The 15716-nt window shown below is 49.8% G+C and overlaps 1 protein-coding gene across 1 annotated transcript in view; it reads right to left on the bottom strand.

The window, feature by feature from the left end:
• SLC4A5 (solute carrier family 4 member 5) overlaps window positions 1-15716 on the bottom strand; it is an 80635-nt gene that overhangs the window by 54111 nt on the left and 10808 nt on the right. Inside the window, exon 4 of the mRNA XM_044918882.1 lies at window positions 8597-8726. Within this exon, the coding sequence (XP_044774817.1) occupies window positions 8597-8726 (130 nt within the window). The remainder of the gene's footprint in view (window positions 1-8596; window positions 8727-15716) is intronic.

Genomic DNA, 15716 nt, shown 5'->3' with positions numbered 1-15716 from the left:
CATGGGGATATGTTCCCCAGGCCATGACTAGCCCACCCCGTAGCTCCCCATAACTCTGATTTGGGTCACAGTGATGGGACGACCAAAGTTGGGCAAATCAGATGCTCTTTGAAGAATCAGGAATTGGGAATGAGAAATAGCTACACATTGTAGGATGGTCCCTTGAGTAGAGCAGATGTAAACTTGGAAGCTAAGGATAGGGACAAATGGGGGGAACCAGCTGCAGAAGAGTGAAGACACTGTCCAGAGAGAGGCAGAGACCAGAAGCAGAGAAAGAGGACAGCCTGGCTTCCTGGGCCCAGGCCTTGACATACCTGGCCATCCCTGGGTACCATGAGGTCATCCTATTTCTGCTGATGCTCCCTCTTTTTGCATAAAGTTAGCTTGAGTAGGCTTCTGTTACCTGCAGCCTAAAATGCCCTAACAATGACAGGGGCATTTCTCTCTCCCTTGGCCATCCTACACAGGCCCTGACAGCTCACTTGAGCTTAGGTTGTAGTTGTAGAGCTGGGCATATCAGTTGGGGAGGCTCTTGCCTTTAGCACAAACAACACCTGACAAAGGGTTCCCAGGGAGGTCTATTCCTTCAGCATCTCTGGAGCCTGACAGTTCTGATCCTAACAAGACAGGAGACATAACCACCAAAATCAATAATTTGTGGACCTTGTTTTGATTTGAAGTTGTACAAACCAACAGTAAGGGGATGTTTTTGAGAAAATTAGGGACATTTGAATGTAGACTAAATATCATATTAAGGAATTGCTCTCAATTTTCTTAGGTGACATAATGGCACCTGTGGTGTTTATAAAAGAAGTTTAATTTCATAAAGTTGTATACTAAAATGTTTATAACATGTGGGATTTTCTTTAAAATATTGTGGCAAAAACAAACAACAAAACAAAATTCCTAAAAGCAAACAAAAAAAAGTGGTGGAGATAGATCAATATTAATCATTGATGAAACTGGGTAATAGGGATGCCTGGGTGGCTCAGTAGGTTAAGCGTCTGCCTTCAGCTCAGGTCATGATCCCACGGTCCTGGGATCGAGTCCCACATCGGGCTCCCGGCTCAGCGGGAAGCCTGCTTCTCCCTCTGCCTGCCGCTCCCCCTGCTTGTGCGCGTTCTCGCTCTCTCTGACAAATAAATAAATAAAATCTTAAAAAACAACAACAACCGGGTAATAGATACATGGGGGCTCATTATATTGTTCTACTTTTTATGTTTGAAACTTTCCATAATAACAAATTATAGATAGATACTATTTAGATATTTAAAAGTGAAAAAATATATAAATATATATTAATTTGGATTTAGACAAATATAAATATAAATATATAAATATATATATATATGTATCAATCAACTGGCGTCTTGGCAGGCAAGGTGGTCTGATGATGGGCTTTCTTCCCTCCTGACAACTGCATCTGAGGGAGCCACCCAAGGATGTCCTTGGTTGTGGATAGGTGATCCTTCCTGCAGACCAGCCTCTAGGGGTTCTGAGGAACTGCCAGCCAATCAAGCCACATCCCGGCAGCGTTCTGCTCTCCCCTCACTTAGCTAGCCTTGCTATCCCACTCACTGGCCAGCTAATCCTACCTATCTTACAGACCTGAGTCCACCAGGTGATGACGTTGTATCACCACCTGGTCGTCCCCACGGGGCGGACTGGTGCTTCCCCAATCTGATGGCAGGTGCTTTGAAGGCGGCCCCTCCTGGCGTGTTAGGTCTCAGGCAGCCCCCACCCTAAGCTGTGCTGACTAGAAGTGATCACGAAACCCCTGGGGGACACCTGGCTCAGCGCCCCCATTCTGTGTTTACACAGCTCACAGGTGAGAGTGCTGGCTGCAACCAGGGCCTCAGAGGCCTAGGGGAACGTTGCCTACTTCTACCTGGGCCTTGATCCAAGTTCTGATTCGTGTCAAATCCCTTTTTCCCCACTTACCGGGCATAAGTGTCAGGTATCAGTGTTGGACTAGCGGAAGGAGAGGGAAGCACCATGTTAGCTACTGGATGTGAAAGCAGCTTAATAAAGACCGTGTGACTATTCAGACCAGGAAATAAGCATCTAGTCAAAGTCAATAACCTTAAAAACTTTCATCTGACCACAAATTTCCATACATGGCTCCACTGCAGTCAAACAGGAGGCCCCAGGCCCGCAGCTGCTCACCTGCCTCAGGACCACCTGGCTACCTGCAGCTCCCGCAGTCCGCTCTTCTGCATCCCCCTCTCCTCCAACAATCACCAGCCCTCTACACTCCTGGTAGGAGCCCCCAAGCCTCGCTGCAGCTGCCCTGCCCTCTGCTCCTTCCTTCAGGCCTGTCACACAGAAGGGGTGGGGCCTTCCTAGCCCGCCAGCAGCTCCTCTCTGACTCATGCATCTTTACATCACTCTCCTTCATCTGGCTCCTTTCCATCAGCATTCAGTATGCTCAGATCTCTCATTCTCACAAAGAACAAGAGCCTCCCTTGAGAGACCAAGCTCACTGCCACCTTTCACAGACAAGCATCTTGGAAGAACCGTTCCACTGAACCCACCCTCGTCGTCCTCTCTTCTCCACCCTCTGCCCCATGCCACCCCTGAGACTGCTCTCGTCTCTCCATCCTATGGATACTTCTCTGTTCCTCCCCCACTCGGTGGCTGTTCCTTCCATCTTGAATGTCTCCCTGCCCCTGGTTTCCAGGACACAGCACTCCTCTTGTTCCCCTCCTACCTCTCTGGTGGCACCTTCTCAGTCTCTGTGGCAGGTTCCACTCCCTCTGCCCACCCCTCAAATGTTAGTGACCTGGGGGTTCTGCCCTGGGAACTCTCTCACTTCACAGATCTCAGGGGCAAACTTACCCTCTTCTATGGGTTTGGTTCCCATCTAGATGCTGAGCACTGACAAATCTAGGCTTCTCCACGGAGCTCCAGACCTCTGTACCTACACGGTGCTGCTGGACACCTCCATTTGCAGTTTCCCCAAACAGAACACGTCCCAGAGGGAGCTCATCATCGGTGGCCATCAGAACAAAACAAGATGCCCAACACAACAAGAACTTGCTATTCCTCTTGTGTTTCCTAAATTGCTACCACAAGTTACCCGCTTGCTCAAGCGGGAAAGCTGGGCATCTCCCTGACTATCCTGGTCCCCAACATGCCACCTGTCACTAAGTCCTGTCAATTCTTCCTGTTAAGACAGGTCTCACATCCTGTAAAAGGAGTGGTGGCTGCCAGGGATTATGGAAGACAGTGATATGAATAAGCAGAGCACAGAAGATTTTTAGGGCAGTAAAACTACTGGGTAGGATACTATAATGGTGGATACATGTCCTTACACATTTGTCCAAACCCATAGTAGGTCCAACACCAAGAGTGAACCCTCATGTAAACTCTGGGCTCTAGGTGATGATGTGGCAATGTAGGCTCATCAACAGTGACAGATGGACCACGCTCATGGAGGATGTCAGCCACGGGGGAGGCTCTGCATGTTCAGGGGCAGGGGGCAAATGGGAACTCTGCACCTTCTGCTCACTTTTGTTGTGAATCTCAAACTGCTCTAAAAAAGAAAGTATATTTAAAAGGAATACATATATTAACACACACACACACACATATATATATATATATGAAATTATATGCTTGAAAAAATAGGTCTCAAATCCACCCCTTCTCTCTGTTCCCACTGCCAACTTCTTGGTTCAGGGTCCCATCTTTCACCGAGACCAGCCTCCTAACAGGCCCAGTCTTGCCTCCTTTTAATACATTCTCCACATTGAAGCCAGAGTGGCCTCTCCCAGACCATCCTGCTTCCCCCCCCCCCCCCCCCCACCAAGTGGTCCTCTGAAGCTCCCAGCATCAAGTTCAAACTGCAAAAGATGGCCTGCGTAGGCCCTCCATGCCTGGCCCCTCACTCTGCAGCCCAGCCACAGGGCATTTCTGCCCCTTCCTCTGTGGGTCTGGTCTCCTTGTTCCCAGGGCCTCTCCTTTCCCCCTCCATACCCTCTCCTGGCTAACTCTGACCTATCTTTCAGGTCTCAGGGTGAAAACCTCTTGCTCCTGTTTGTCTTCCTTAACCCCTCTTGTCTAGGCTGGGTGCCCCCACAGTGCTTTCACAGCACCCCGTCATCAAATGCCTGTTTAACCACTTTTGTGCCCCATTCGACACAAAGCCCAAATGAGTCGGGATGGCATCTGCCATGTTCATTTTTGTACCTCCAACAGCTGGCTCAGGTTTACAGACAGTAACACTTTGTAAATCATACTTAAATGAATCATTGAGGTTTGCTGACTTCTGTGCTAAGAACTCTCAGCTTCCTACTCGGCTTTTATCCATAGAGTTGTCCCAGGTGAGTAGTGAGATAGTGAGACCAGGGGGCTGGGGGTGCATTCTGCACTCCCCCGCCCCACCCCGGACAAAGCAGGGAAATGATACTAGGAAGGCATTCTATAAGATCTTAAGTGGGAGAGTTTCAAAGCTGAGACAAAGTTCAGGCTTTCCCCTCTATCACATAGAGAGTATGCAAGCAACTCCCCACATAAGATGCTTTTGAAAATATACTGGTCTGTTTGACCCAACTAAGCTGACCCACTTTTCCTGCCCTTCTTTCTGCCCTTTCCTGGTCATCACACAAATGTCCTAGAAGCATAGGTGTCTCATAAGAACCTCTGGAAAGTTCACTCTTTTGGTCCGCTCTGAATTGCGATCACAGGCAGCTTGGATTTGGAATTTTCTCTAAGAACTCTTGGAAGGCTCTAAGCTCTGGCTATGTCTGAGTAACCGCAAAGGGCCCTCCACACTTGGGTGGGTTCCAGCCCAGATCATTCTTCTCTTCCTGTCCTTGCAGCCAGGCCAACTTGGGCCGAGAGAGGACAGTATTCTGGGTAAATTGTTTGCTGGTAGTGAGGGGGTTGTGTGCCCCCACCCACCTGATCCAGCCCTCCCTTCAGGCAAGGTCAGTATCAGCAAATAGCCAGCTGCATTTTCCTCCCGGGAATGCTAAAGAGATCGAGTTAGTAAAAATCTATCTTATTAACAGCCTGACCTACCAGCATTGATCACACTAGAAGTCACCCCCCCCCACCCCGTTCCACCACACACAAAGTCCCCATCATGCGCACAGAGCAAGGCTTCAGTGGAGCTCTAAAAGCCATTTAAATCTGTTCAGGGGTGACTCCTTCTCCAAGGGCTCAAAACATCCCCCAAACTAATAACCCCTGACAAAGCACCACCAGGGAAAATTCCTTGCGGATTTGAGATTTTCACTCTTAATCTCCTAACTCAATAAAGCAAACACTCCTGCAGCAAATTAAATACTTTTATTAAAGGGTCCCCTCCATTCCCTTTGATGTGGGTGTAGGCCTGCAACCCTCCCAGGGCCTGAGTGTCTGTGTGAGGGGTTGTCTACCCCCCACACCACCATCATTTTCTCCTATTACCCCAAGGAGGCCAGAACCCACTAGGATTTGCAGATTCTTGGATTCTGGAAACTTCTAAGACCTCTGGCTTCCCGGAGTAGATCTCACAGCCTGTCAGCTGAGGGAAATGCTTCCCATTCTTTTGTAGGGGTGTGGCCTGGCCCCAAGCACCTCTACTGTTGAATTTGCCTGGAGGAGTCTCCAGCACAGCTATCCAGGCCAAGGTAGACTTGTTGGCCAATGGTCAAGCCCTTTCTCTGACCTTTCTACAGGCTTGCTGGTCAAACCTCCAACAGTGAGCTGGAAACCTGATGCTGTTAGCTGGACAAAAGATTAAAGGAAGCTAAGTAGAGAAAGGGGACTCGAGGTAGGGAGGCCTGAGCTCCTCTCCTCCCACTGTTTCCTGCCCCCAAGTTGGCCTCCAAGCTGCTTCTCCCTCACATCTGCCTGGAACTGGGTTCAGTGATTTTAACTTCTTTTAGTCATCTTTTTTTTTTTAAAGATTTTATTTATTTATTTGTCAGAGAGAGAAAGAGAGAGAGAGCACAAGCAGGGGGAGCGGCAGGCAGAGGGAGAAGCAGGCTCCCGGCTAAGCAGGGAGCCTGATGCGGGGCTCAGTCCCAGGACCCCGGGATCATGACCTGAGCTGAAGGCAGACGCTTACCCGACTGAGCCACCCAGGCGTCCCTAGCCATCACTTTCCTCTCACTATTGGTTTGAGGTCCACTCAGGACCCTTCCAGGGTCACCTCAGATGCTGTCCTCAGAAAGCCTACCTTGCAGGGAAACCTACCAGCTTGCAGATGGTAACTGTCAGATCAGACCCTTTTCTATTTCAGGAGGAGCCTCCTTCTAGAAATATTATCTCATACAGTTTATCAGTTTCATTACAGGGTCTAGAGTGCAGAAGCCTCAATGGATCCATTCTGAGAGAGACCAGAAACAATATTTTGTCTGTGGTGACAGACAATCAGGTCTCTGAGGGCCCTGAGGCATTCTTAGCAAGGGCTCTGTGGGCATGCATGATAGGCTCTCACAGAAGGTCTGGTCCTGGCATTTGTTGCCAGGGGTTCTGGATGCAGCACTTGCCCAGTGGAGAGAACACTCTCTTCTTACTGGGTCTCTGAGAAGGCCCTTCTCAACATTCCTTCTATTTCCCCGCCTTGGACAAGAAAGGGAGGGGAAGCACCAGCTCCTCAGAGGAATTAAGCCACCATAACCCAGACTGGGCTCTATTTAAAATGTCCTACCCTCTCTTCTCAGCCCTGAATAGATGCCCTGGTCTCTGTGGCTGTCTCTATTTCTCATCCCAGTGGAATTGCCTCCAGACTCTATTTCCATGGGAACCCAAACCGAGTTCCTGGAAGTTTGAGGAAGGGGAGGGAGGTAACTGAGAAAACAGAAAAAGCACGACAAAGTGCATAAGCCCTCAAGCTAGGGTCAGACAGGCCTGGGCTAGAACCCAGACTCAGCAGCCTGTACACTCTGACCCTTGTAAGCTATTTCCCCCTCTAAACCTCAGTATCCTCATCTATAAAATGGGGATAATAATAGCTCCCACCTCCTCAGGGTCATTGTGCAGCTTGCGTGAGATAAGCCTGTAAATTATTTAGCATATAGTAAGGGCTCACTGAATGGCTGGTAAATAGAGGCTCAAGGGCTTCCATACAGGGATTGGGGCAGGCCAAGAGGCTAGAATTCATTCCTTCCTGGAAGCCTGCAGGGATTTGGTAGTCCACCCAGGGGCCTTTCTTCCAGGAGAGATTAGAAGGGGGAGGCTTGGGGATGTCCAAACCTGCTCTTCCTCGCTCTACAGAGCAACTGCCCAGGTAAGCGAGGTTGGTGGGTGAGGGAGGAGCCCAGGCCATGGGTGGAGCAGCTGCAAGGATCTGGGCATCCTGGTGGCCCCCTAGGCAGAGCCAGTCCCGGATACAGGTAGCAGTTAGTCCAGGCATTCTCAACTGGGGCAACAGCAGCCCCAAAGGGGTCTTGGGGGTGCAAAAAGTTTTAGATATTACCATGGTTTATGGCATCCCAAAGTTCAAGCCAACCTGACAGAATCATGTTTCTTAGTATTTAATTCCTCTAATTAGAAATAAATTAAATCAAATACTAATTTATATAAAGTTAATTTAAATTAAAATTTCTTGGGGGTGGGGGCACACTTTAAAAAAAAACAAAACATGGGGCGCCTGGGTGGCTCAGATGGTTAAGCGTCTGCCTTCGGCTTAGGTCATGATCCCAGGGTCCTGGGATGGAGCCCCGCATCGGGCTCCCTGCTCCGCAGGAAGCCTGCTTCTCCCTCCTCCACTCCCCCTGCTTGTGTTCCCTCTCTCGCTGTGTCTATCTCTGTCATATAAAAAAAAAAAAAAAAAAACAGGTTGAGAAACATTGGTATAGCCCACTTTTTGGACTTTCTCAACCTCCTTTCCAGGGTCCCTCCTCTCTCACCAGCCCTTCTTGCTGCCTCCTACCATAGCCTAACTTTTCCTTAGACTCTTGGCAGCCTTTGGTGTTGCTGACCAGTCCAGTTCAGTAAGAAGGCCACCCTGTCCCAGGTACTGGGTATGGCCAGCACTACTCCTTACTACAATCCTCCCTTGGCTCCATGTCTTTACCACATGGTTCCCCAACAGCCCTCTGACTCTTCTCCTTCTACTGCCCCTATATACACAGTTCCTCTGTCCCCCACATGCACCTCTAGAGTTCCACTCTGCTTGTTCCACCCCAAACTCTGCTGAGTCTCTTTTCTTCAGAGGCCCACTGGACCACTCCACCTGGATTTTTCATGACATACATTTTCCTTCCTCCGGGAAGCCCTTCCTGCCTACCCTAGCCCCCTTGGTGCTTTCCCTTCTCGTATGGCATTTAGTTTGAACCATTTGACAAGAAAGTATATATGTCCTTGTATTATTCTCTCATGGCCTCATGGGTATCTGTACTACCTTCCCACGTGGATTTTAATTTGAGAATAATGACAAAGTGGTAAGTGTCTGTTTGCTCCTTAGTATCCAGCCCAGTTCTGGACACCAAGCCAGGCAGATGTGGAGGTCTTTAGGGGCCAGGGAGTGTCCCAGCAGAACGCAATGTGCAAGATGCCACTGGTCAATGGTCCTTCCCACCAGGAGAGTCAGCTCAGCCTGGGCCCCAGGCAGATTGCAGTGGGAAGCTACCTTCTCCCTTCCCCTGGGACTCTGCCTCACCTGGCTGACTCTTTCCACTCCATCTGGTCTCCGTCGTGCTGCAGGGTGTCCATCTCTGTGAAGAGGGTGGGGTTGGGAGCCTCATCTTCCTCCCCCAGGATGTCCTGGAGCTGCTCAGCAGCTGGAGACCCTGCAAAAAGAGTGCAGCAGGGTCTGCTGAATGGCCTGGGGGAAGCTAAGGGCTGCATGGCCAACTGAAATGGGGCAGGAGCCAAGCTCAAGGGACAAGTATTTCCTAATTTAGTAAAACTAAGTCCAGCTTCTGGGTGAAGCTAGACTTACACCTCTGTGGGTTGGATGTGGGTGAGATATTCTTAGAGATAAAGGGGACAACAGGATTTAGTCTGCATTCAGACTCCAGGGTCTTGCAGCTGACAAGGAAGGAGGTTAGAAAATGGCCACAGCTGGGCAGCAGCAAGAATGGGAAACAGAAAAGCGAGGAGTGAGAAAAACTCTGACCCAACTTCAGCATAACAAACCCAGAGGGACCCTTTTTCCCACTGGGCCCCAAACCAGTCAACTCCCAGTGCTGGCCTTGAAGGGGCGGTCAGCCTGCGAAAGGAGGTGCTTGTACTACTGTGCCTCGGGAGTCCACCTTCTTCATGGGCACGGGACAACCTATTCCTGAGCTCCCACTCTGCTTCCCAATTGCCCACTGCATGTCACCTCCTGGCTGTCTCCGAGGCACCTCAAATCAGCATTCCAACACTGAACATGTGCCCTTCCCCAAACATGCTTCCCCTTCCTGCCTCCTTTCCTTCCTTTTTTTTTTTTTTTAAGATTTTATTTATTGATTTGACAGAGAGAGCGCACAAGCAGGGGAGCGGCAGACAGAGGGAGAGGGAGAAGCAGACTTCCCTACTGAGCAGACAGCCTGGTGCGGGACTCCATCCCAGGACCCTGGGATCATGACCTGAGCAGAAGGCAGATGCTTAACCAACTGAGCCAGCCAGGTGTCCCTTTTCTTTCCTTTCTCTTACTCAGTATTTCATGAAAGTCTACTGTGTGCCAGGCATTGTTCCAGGTGTCAGAAAACAAAGCTGGGATGAAGGCCCATATATCCCTGCTCTCTTGAATGTCTGTTGTAGTGGCAGAAACAGACCAAAAACAGGTAAATAAAAGCATAAATGATCATTTCAGGTAGTGATAAGCGTTCTGGAAAAAAAAAAAAAAGATAAAATAAAGCAACAGGAGAACTACATTAGAGAGATTGGTTAAGAAAGACCCCTCTGAGGCGTGTTTGAACTGTGACTTGGAAGAAGAGAATGAGCCACTTGTACATCTCTGGAAAAAGAGTGCTCCAAGTGTTTCAAAGACCCTGAAGTGAGAATGTGCTGGCCATTGTGTCTACAGCATGGTAAGCAAGAGAGAGGCAGGGCATGATGTGGAAAGCCTTGGTTAAAGGCATGGCTGTCCACCCAACTGTACAGGCTAGACACCCTGCAGTCATCTTCACCTCAACCACTTTCTCTCACTTCCACCCCCCTATTGAAAGTTTTCGAGAATACTTCCCTCTTCACCAATCCCTTTGCCCCTGCCCTGGTTCAGTCTCTCATTGATTGTCTCCTGGGCTTCATCCAGTCTTCCCCTTCCTCCAAGCCCCTCTGTCCCCTCAATTTATCATCCCCACTGGCCCTCACTTATTTCTCCATAGATTCCCAGTGGTCAATAATTTCAACTACTTTGTCATCATGCTCTCCCCCCTATTCCTTGACTTCCCGGTAAAACCAGGCAGCCAATGGCCAAACAAGAATTCATTGGCCCAGTCTTCACCTCTGCAGGAGTGTATACAGTGGTATGGTGGAGACAAGGCACACAATGGGCTTGCAATCCAGCTAGACATGGGTATGAATCCAAGAGTTGCCACTTGCTTATCGGTGTTCAGTCTGAGTAAGCAGGATTGTTGGGAGGAACAAGGAGATAAGTCAGATAAGGAGAGTAAGACACATGTAACAGGTGCTAATCCCCTTCACCACCAACTGCAACACCCAGGCTCATGAGCCCTCCTGGAGAAAACCATCCACATGTGCAAATGGAGGGTTTCCACCCTCAGCAGGTCTCAGAAGTGCAGCCACCTCCCATTCATCCTTGTCAGCACCGTGTCGCATGTCCCTCCATGCCATTCCTAACCCCATTGCTCCTCTCTTCAAGCCTCTTGATCCATCTCCTACCCACCTCACCAAGGAAATAAAGGCCTCCAGACGTAAAATCCATCGCTGTCTCCCTTCTTACCACTGTACCCTTACCACTTACCACTTTCCACTTTGTACCCTTACCACTTTGTAGTCCATTTTTGAACAAAGGAGTCCTTCCTCCAGCTTAATCTCTGGCCCCATTTATTTTCTGCTGGGTCCTTATTTTTTCAACTAGCCTTTCCTTACCTTGGTCTTCAACTTCTTCTCTCCACTCTTTTTCTCCCAGCCTATAAACAGTCTTTCCTACCCTAGAACACTCTCCCCTGACCCTGCCTTCCCTTCCAAGCTCTCCTGCTCTCCTTTCCCTCCAACAGCAAGTGGTCTCCCCTTCCTCCTTACCCAATCACTTTCCAACCTGCTGCAACTGGTTCAGCCCCACCTCTCTAAGGGACAGAGATTTCAAACTAGCAGCTCAAAGATAATGTTTAATTTAGCCCTCACAGAGTATAAAAGCTTTTGAAATTGTTGCTAACATAAATAATTGTGAGATTTCATATAACAACCAGATTTCTGACTTTTCCTGAAAATTCAGATGCTCTGATGACCGTGCCTACATTCCTGCTTGGCACCAATCAACTAGGGCTGAGTGATGGCTGCTTTCTTCAGGTGGGCATGTGCATTTTTTAAAAAGTCCTTTTATTTGAATATAGTTGACACACAATGTTATGGGCATATACATTTTAGTTTGCCACAGCCCCCACTGCGCCCTACTCTACCCTGCTAATCTCATTTATGTTATGCATCTGAGTTTATAACCATGCCCTGAGATCGCTTTTGTTATCTCATTCTCAAACCAGTAAGTTAATAAAACCAAGCAAACGAACAGGTCTGGCTTATCTCTTTGGGTCGTCAGTGGTGCCTGACTGCTCCCTCTGAACTGACATGGTACTCTTGGCTCTCATAACACAGTACTTTCTTGATATTTTTTTCCTATCTCTTCGAGGACTCCTCAGTATCTTTCCCTGGCCCCTCTTGCCTGTCTTACTTAAATCTTCATCTTCCCCAAGATCTCTCCTTGGCCTTCTTCTCTTTTCTCTTTCTACACTCTGTACCATCTTGTGTTTTTTTTTTTTTTTAAGATTTTATTTATTTATTTGACAGAGAGAGAGCACAAGTAGGCAGAGTGGTAGACAGAGGGAGAAGGAGAAGCAGGCTCCCTGCTGAGCAGGGAGCCCGATGTGGGGCTCAATCCCAGGACCCTGGGATCATGACCTGAGCCAAAGGCAGACGCTTAATGACTGAGCCACCCAGGCGCCCCACCATCTTGTATTCTTTATGGTGTCACCTTATAGATGAGGTCACCCATGTCTCCAGACCCTGCCTGTATGGAGCATTTTCAACAGTCACCTGGATTACTCCATCTGGGAGTTCCGCAGCCTTTGCAAGTCATCCTCAATATACTCAAAACGGTTTCCTTATTCCAACACCCCAACCCTGCCCTTCTCTGTTTTGAATGATAGCACTGCTAGCTACCCAGCCATCCAGATAAGAAACACTGGACTCGGGGCGCCTGAGTGGCTCAGTCAGTTAAGCGTCTGCCTTCGGCTCAGGTCATGATCCCAGGGTCCTGGGATCAAGCCCCATGTTGGGCTTCCTGCTCAGTGGGGAGCCTGCTTCTCACTCTCCCTCTGTCTGCCACTCTCTCTCTCTGTCAAATAAATAAATAAAATCTTTAAAAAAAAGAAAAGAAACACTGGACTCACTCCTGAAGCCTCTTTCTCACCATTCATGTCCAATCAGACACTAACTTCTTTCCCTTGCTTCCTAAATACTTTTCAGCTCTCTCCTTTTTTTTCCGTACCCACTGCCACCATCTTAGTTCAGGTTCTCATTATTTCCTGTTCCTATCGCTGCGAGAGCCTCCTACTGCTCCTACCACCTCTGGTTGCATAATCCACCCCTACTTCCTATGTGACAGCAAAGTTTGTTTTTAAAACATTTCAAACATGTTCACGTGACATACTCCTGAGCGTCATGGTCCTCTTTGGGCAGCACCATAAAATATTTTGCATAGGACTTAGAAATGATTTTACTAGCAGAAAATACTATTTACCTGTGTATAGCTCAATCTATCTCATTTATTTAGATGAATTTTATTTCTGAATTTTTCTGTTACTTTAAACAAGTCTTTTCATTGGGTTATTGATTGCTGACACTTGCTAGCAGACATTAAAGGTAAGGAAATTTTATAGAAGAAAAACTAACAATTGAACAAATAACCGTATTTTTTTTTTTCTTTAGATTGGGAGAAGACTAGGACTCTGATTCTGAGAGGACACACCAATTCCCCATGGAATCAGAGCTCAAGAACGACTCTTTTAAAATGTAGATTTGATTATGTTACTCTCCAGGTGAAAAACGCTTAATAGGCTCTGTATTACCGAGAGCCCAGGTTCTATGACATGGCTCAAAATATCCCTTGTGATCTGGCCCTCACCTGCCTTTTTAGGTTCTACCATGTTCCTCAGCCAGATGCCCTGGAAGCGAGTCACCCCTAACCCCAGATCCCTTGACCCTAGCCACCCCAGGCCCCAGCCACTCCCAGTGCCAGATACCTTTGAGCCCAGCTATCCCTGATCCCAGACACTTCAGACCCCAGTCCCCCCAAACCCAGATAGCCTGGACCCCAGCTGGTTCTCTGAAGAGGGGGGCACCTCACTCCTTGGATCCTAGTGCCTACTGCTCCCTAAGTTTGGAGTTCCCCATCCCTTCAAGGCCAGACAAGAAGACAAATAGACGGAAGAATCATGGAGAGCTGAGACAGGGCAGACAGCAGGATGCCTGAAGCAGCCCTGTCTGGGGCATTACCTGCTCCCCGGAATAGCTGAGCGCTGGGGTCTCCGGCTGTTGGTACCGCCTCGGGCCCCAGCCTGTTTTTGCTGCTGCCACCCTGGCCACTGCTTCCAAATGTCCTCTTGCCCACCGGGTCACAACAAACTCGCTTTTGTTTCCAGTTATGCACCACAGGAGGCGTGGGGAGAGGAGAGGGAAAGGGAGACTGAGACAGAGAGAGACAGAGACAGAGACAGGAGAGGAAGGTGGGAAAGCCTGGGGAGGTGGCGAGAGCGGGCGGTAAGCAGGAGAAAAGAGCGATGTAGGAAGTGTGAGAGAGACTGTGTGTAAGAGAGCAAGACCGTACCGAGGCTGAATGAAAGATACTGTGAGCCTGAGAGAACTGTGTGTGTGTGTGTGAGAGAGAGAGAGAGAGACTGAGAGAGAGCGATGTGAGGGGCGGGGGTCCTCAAGCGCCCTGCAGAGGGAAGGGCTCAGTGGCGCCGCAGAGGCCAGGGCAGGCAGCCGGGCCTTCCCAGCAGCAGGGGCGCTGGCAGCGCGGCCTGTGAGAACGCGGGAACTGCCCCGTCCCCTCCCCGTCCCCCTCCCCCATGAGGGCTCCAGGAGAGCCCGGGCACCTCTCCTCGGGCCCCCTTATAAAGGCAGAGGTAGGATTTGCCGGGAGACTCCCCGGGGCCTCCTTAAGAGCCGTGGCCGCAGGTGAGCTGGCTGGAGAGTGGCTGTTCTCTCAGCGGCACAGGGCCCCAGGGGAGGTGGGGCGGTTCGGGGTGGGGGCTGCTGTGGGGTCTCGCGTTCCAAAGCAACCACGCCTGGTCAGTAAAGTTCCACGCACCTGGTTTCTCCCTGTCCCCAACTCTAAACCCAAACTCCTGATCCTCTACCTCTTCGGCTACTTCCACGACAAAGTGCCAAATAGCGTCACTCAGGGGGTGTTTCCTGAGAGCCCGCAGACAGTAGGAACTGGTCACTGGAGGGCATGAGGTGAACCCCACTGGGGAATTATTTTGCTCTGCTGAGAAACTCCTAATCTCCTGGGTTCAGTTCAACAAGCGCTTACTGAGCACTTAGAATGTGCCAAGGTTGATTAGAGGTCACTGGGAGGCTGCTGCTCCAAGGGGCGCTGAGCCCTGAATTCTCTAAGTCTCAGGGCTAGGAGGGGGCTTAGCCGCTGTCGAATCCAAGCCCTTTCCTTTACAGATGAGAAACTGGAAACCCAGTTTACACCACCGAAGGCCCCACCAGGGCAGCCTAGAGGAGAGCAAAACCTGCTGACATCCTCCGACTCACACTACCCACCCACGGCTGACCCCTACTCATCACATTTTCATACCTGAGGCTCAAGGGACAAGGATGCCCGCTTTCAAGTCGAGGGAACAGCAGCGGAAGGTCAGGGGTGTCTGTTTAGGTGCTGGGCTCCAAGCAAACACCACCACCCAGGAGTTTCTGCCATGGTGGGCTCCTCAGCAGGACAGGACGCGGAGGAGACAGGCACCTCCCCAGGTTCCTAGGCTTTACAGGTCATACTGCAATGTGGCTGAAGTCAGGCCGCCGCCTCCTGAGCGCCACTGGGCAGCTACTACATGCCACACCGGGTCAGGGGCTGGGGGTGACCCCGAAACACCACAGAAACACCCAAACAGAGATCACCAAGGATGCCAGGGGATTCTCCTTATTGCTGTGGTGCTTTAAGAGCCCAGACCTGGGTTGAACAACACCTGACTCTGCTAATTACTGGCTGTAGGATGTTGGCAAAGCATGAAGCTCTTGGAGCCTTAGTTTCCCCCTCTATAAAGTGGGGCTAATCACACCTACCTCACTAGACTGTGGTGGGCATTAAGTGCAATAATATATGTGATGTGGATGGCCCAAGTGCTTGTTATACACCAGTCACCCAATAAATGCTACGGCTCTGACTGGTTGTTGCCAACGGGTCTGACGCCTTTCCCCCTTATTACCAGTTATCAGCCTGGCCCTTTTAAACACTGCAAGGGCTCACTCTTTTTCAGCCTCTAAATGCCCATACTGCTCCCACGCTACCTCCCTACCCTCCACCCCGAGGCCCTTCCACTCTCTCTGCCCCTCCCTCCTGCGCACAGAAGGTTTAGCGCACCACATGCTGGGCTCCCGGATCA

This window comes from Neomonachus schauinslandi, chromosome 10, assembly GCF_002201575.2.
Source record: "Neomonachus schauinslandi chromosome 10, ASM220157v2, whole genome shotgun sequence".
NCBI classification, from domain to species: domain Eukaryota; kingdom Metazoa; phylum Chordata; class Mammalia; order Carnivora; family Phocidae; genus Neomonachus; species Neomonachus schauinslandi.
This window is presented reverse-complemented; position numbering and strand designations above follow the sequence as displayed.